Source organism: Cupressus sempervirens, chromosome 9, assembly GCF_028749045.1.
Source record: "Cupressus sempervirens isolate cs-2001-9-10 chromosome 9, ASM2874904v1, whole genome shotgun sequence".
Classification (NCBI taxonomy): domain Eukaryota; kingdom Viridiplantae; phylum Streptophyta; class Pinopsida; order Cupressales; family Cupressaceae; genus Cupressus; species Cupressus sempervirens.
In genome coordinates this window covers 444,642,798-444,647,676 of record NC_143126.1, presented here as the reverse complement: position 1 = coordinate 444,647,676, position 4,879 = coordinate 444,642,798, and the positions used below count along the sequence as shown (strand labels likewise).

General features: G+C 37.5%; 1 protein-coding gene across 1 annotated transcript; it reads right to left on the bottom strand.

Annotated features, from left to right (window-relative positions):
* Positions 1 to 286: 286 nt before the first annotated feature.
* LOC149539216 (uncharacterized) lies at positions 287 to 4,662 on the bottom strand. Its single transcript, XM_089800551.1, has 2 exons — positions 4,500 to 4,662; positions 287 to 3,784 (listed from the first exon to the last, which is right to left on the bottom strand). The coding sequence occupies exon 2, from the start codon at positions 3,280 to 3,282 to the stop codon at positions 784 to 786; it is 2,499 nt and encodes an 832-aa protein (XP_089656677.1). The 5' UTR covers positions 3,283 to 3,784; positions 4,500 to 4,662; the 3' UTR covers positions 287 to 783.
* Between the last annotated feature and the right edge of the window lie 217 nt (positions 4,663 to 4,879).

Sequence of the window (4,879 nt, the reverse complement as noted above, 5' to 3'; positions counted from 1 at the left end):
TGTCAAGAATGAGCAACACTAAAGCTAATTCCTGTTGATTAATTAATCAAAGAAAACCAAATCAACCCTGTATTATAGAAATTTTCATAGTAATAAATGCAAAGAAAAATAACAAATTGAAAGATAGGACCTTATTAGAAGTTACAAAAACATATAAAAATTTGAAAACACATTAACAGACTATATTTTAAATGTCATCAAATTAGAAACTACCGGATGAATCCTTGAAGATGAAAACCCCTTATCTGTGCAAAAGAAATGCATTTCATGTAGGCCTTGCACTTAATTTGCTTGAAATAATAAGACTCCACAGTTCAGACACTGCTGAAGTGTTATGTTATGATAGTATCGAACAGCTATACAGTATGGCCTGATTCTGCATTCAAGGCCTGACAAATATAAATTCCTCACAGTTAAAACACGGAACTAGACAAAAATATAGATTTCAAAACATCCCTGTTAGACATTGTAAATTATAGTTTTCTTGAAGGTAATATGCAAGGTTAACTTGACATCTCGCTTAACAATGAATCCTTCAGCACTTTTTAACTAATAATAACAAATACACGTTGAAGGTCCTAGAGTCATGTATACAAACATCTGGCAACTACTGACAGCCATATGTCGCAAAAAATTGACAGAATATCCAATAAATCATGCTGAATTTTCCAGACGCTTGCCAAGAATTCCGAACATCAGAAGGAAATATTAATTGTTTATATTTCCTACTCACAGCTTGGAGCAAACCAAGCAGGCAATAATTCAACACCAATGATGATGTTATCATGCACTGATTTTATTTGCATCTATACGGAATAGTTCTGGAGGCATAGAAGCGGGGTCAAGCTCCCAACTACCCTTTGGAACACCATCATGCTCACTTCCAGTCATTCTTTTTGCAGGAATTTGATGAGAAAACTTGAGGAGTTCTTGAGGAGAAATCTTCATTCTACACTCAACCCCTTGAACTTTCTGTCTCTTAAAAATAGTTTTAAATCCATCAACTTTTACCAAGAGTACAACTTCTACACCAATTTCATCATCAAAACCAGTTAGCACTTCTACCATCTCATATTCAAACTTGCGACAACCATTTTCTGGACTCTTCCACCCAATATGCCAATTTTTGTAAACAGCCCAGACATCACACTTCATTGGAAAGACATTCACAACTCCCTTTTTCACACACTGCTCCCACTTTATGATGTGAGAAAACATGTTCACCCCTTCAATAACATCGGATTTTGCTCTCTTGAACATTCCACAAGCAACTGGCAAGTTTTCTTCTTCCCAATCCAATTGCTCCTGGGAAGTAGGGCAAGATTCTAACCAGGAAATGCGGCATTTAAAAGGTTTAATGGAAAGGACCTTGCTGATGCGAAGATAGTATCTGGGCATTCCATCTAAATTGTCATATGCAGCCCATATTTGCCCATCTGAAATGTCCCCTTCTGTTCGCTCAGCATCAAAGTCATGAAAATCTGCATCAGGTACATCAAAAGTTTCCGATGAAGCATTGGGCTTCCCAGAAGGAGATTTAGGAGAAAACATTTCAGTGTCTTTATTTCTAACTGTTTTGTTTCCATTGTTGTTAGGATGAATCCCTTTAGTGCTATCTAGAGTGATTGTTTCCTTAATTGGTTTTTCTGTTTTTTCTTCCTTTATCTTTTCAACCTTATTTTTCTGGCTATGTTTCTCATTGTTTGTATCTTGAGATTCATCTGAAACTTTACTCCTTGGAGTTTGCTTATCCTTTTGACCAAAATTTTGCTGATCTTTTTGTTCCGCAGTTGGCATATCCTTTTGACCCGTATTTTTCTTATCCTTTTGACTCATGTTTTGTTTCTTGTTTTTGTCAGACTCAGTTTGCAGTATACCATTCTCAGAGCCACTATTGCCTGAAGATGCTGCACGAACCTTCACGCTTTCATTCGCCCCCTCATTTACCTCTCTAGGCCTCTTTGAAGGTGGAAAGTCGACAAAATCTTCATCATCACTACCATCAACCCTATAAGTGACATTTCGTTTAGACCTAGCTGATCTCCGCCGGCTTTCTCCTCTTGGGGCAGTTTGCTCATCAGACAAGTTATCCTCCAATGTAACATCAGCATTCTCATCACTGTCACTGCCACTGTTTTTACTGTCTTTAACCTTCCTTAGCCTCTTCCTTGGTTTCTCATTGCCTGAAATGTTTCTTGCCTTGGCTTTCCTTTGTGTTTCAATCTTTCTTAGTGCTTCACGAGCTTTTTCCTCGGCCTTGGCTTTCTTTTCAGCTTCCTTTTCCCTTCTTTTTTGTTCCTTTTCCTCTTCCTTCACTTTCCTCATAGCTGCATCCGCCTCTGTAGCCATCTTTGCTTTTTCATGAATTCTCTGCTTATTTGCAGCTTCTTCCTTGGTTTTTTCCTTGGAATTCTCTGGGATATTTGCTGCCCTTCCTGATCTGTTCACACCTCCTTGGGATGCTGGATAGGTTGCAAACTCCTTATTACCATTGTTGCAATCACGAGCGAATCCACTGAAGGGAACAGAACCTGGAACCTTAAAATTGGCACCTTGTTTAGGAAACTCTTGCTGCTGTGGAATAGAAGATGCATTCCAGGTATATCCCGTGTTTACCCTACTGCCTGCTGCCAGGTCTTTTGCACTAAATGGCCTATGACAATTCTGACAAAGAAGAAACTTATTTTCAACTGTCCTCAAGTACTGATACTTTACAGCACAAAATGGACAGATTGTCCAAAACGTCGCATCTGTATTTGGCTGAGCTTGCATTCTGGCCTGAGTTGCATTAGGTTGTTGCACTCCAAAGTTCCCATTTGAAGAATTCCTCACTCCAGTTTGGAACCGGGACCCTTTTGATTGAATGTTGTTTCCATTGATTGTACCTTTTCTCCTATAATCATGTAAAGTCCTCTTCATAGTATCTGAAAGTACACCCATAGCCTCACCAATGAGTTTAAATGCAGCCTCTGCACCACAAAATTTGTTCTTGTCAGGGTGGAGCAGAAGCGCAAGCTTTCTGTATTGCTTTTTAATAACCGAATCATCTGCTGTCGATTCCACTTGAAGAATCCCATACCAATCCATATCACATCCATTCAGTTTAGTTTGGGCAACACAATGCACATCACAGACAGCAAGCATCTGTGGAACATTTTCAAGTGCAGGATAAAGCTGCTGAGCCTTGATTATAAGTTTTCGAGCACCAACGAAATCCTGAATTTCAAACTTTTTTTCTGCAATTTCCTTTGCTCTGAGAGCTTCTTCCTTATTACATTCCATATCTGCATAAACCCCTGCTTTTATAACTATATATATCTATCACAACTTTACCAGGCATCTAACCGGCTGACATGCCAACTGAAGTAAAGCTAAATAAGATAAGCTTTCTCCTGCTGTAAGTTTAAAACAATCCCCAGGTCCACAATGTCAATTCAGTAGAATCAATGAATGGATTTCAAAAGACATATGTCTGCATTGTTCTCAACCCAAATTGCCTCAAACTCAACCAAACTAACAAAATTGTTTAACAATAGTAAATAACCCTAGCATTTCAAAGCGCATAAGTTCTCTTGCTTTTGATTCTTGTTTCAACTACTGCAAGTTCAGAAATTGCCTATTAAACCTCGCAATTCCAACACAGCCAATTAAGGTATGGAACGAGAAAAAGAATCCTTCTTTGGATACCAACCAAATCGCAGAAACAGGGTGGCAGGCAATCTTTCCCAAATAATTGACTTCCAGACCCCACAGAAACCAACCAAAGAGGACGGAAAAAAAACCTCTGCATAAGCCACAAAATAATCTTTTTCAATTTTATCATCTTTAGAAACACGGTTCAACCATAATTTTATTTGATTCAAATTGATCAATGCAAGAGTGTCCAAACCTTAACCATAACAAATTTCACAAATTTATCCCGGACATGAATTCCCGCCACTTACTATAATTAGGTTATTAGAAGTGGGAAATGTGTATAATGCTAAAAAGAGCCCGACCTAGCCGAAGAAAACAAATAAAGAAAAATTCGTAACAGCAACAGCAACTACAATAGTCATAATTATAAGATTGTACACTACAAATGAGCTTGCTCCAGCATATCAAATCAATAAACCTGTATAGACGAGGTTCCACAAAAAAAAAACCCATGCATAAAATCAATATGTTTCTGCATAAACTGTAACAAACCCACATCCTTATTCAATTCATGCAGCGTAATCCGCAAAAGAAAGACGATACTAAATAACACGAACAAATATTAATAAAAATCCATAAACGTGAAAACCCATTAGGTATAGGAGAAATTGTTGCAAACCCATATCAGTATTTTCTAAACGGAAACAACCTACCATCAGAAAATCCCATAAATCTCTGTAGTCGACATGTCTAATGCTGGTACTAAAACAAATCGAACATGATTTTTTAACCATAACCAATGAAAGGATGCCAATAAAATGGGACACAAAGATGAAAAATCTTAAAAACTTTAGTGGGCTTACCTTAATTTGAATGAGGATGTCTCCTGTTGTTTGACCTGCAAATCAATCAACCCCGGAGTCCTCCGCCACAACGGCAAAACAGCAAAATAACTCGCCAAATGAATGATATTTCTTTTACCCCCAAAATCTCAAAATTTTATAAACTGCAATTTAATCCTGCTTTCTTATTGCAAAGTAATTTAGTATTAATATAGGGATAGGATCCGGCACTTTCTTAGACAAAAAAATATAATACTGAAGCTATGCACAAAAATAACAATAAAATCTTAGGGTGGTTTGAATTTGAATTTGAGATCCGTTCCAAAAATAGACTTTTGGGATGGTAAATGTATGGGTGTTTAGAGGGTGGATTTGATGAAATTTGAAGTCCACAAACCCTA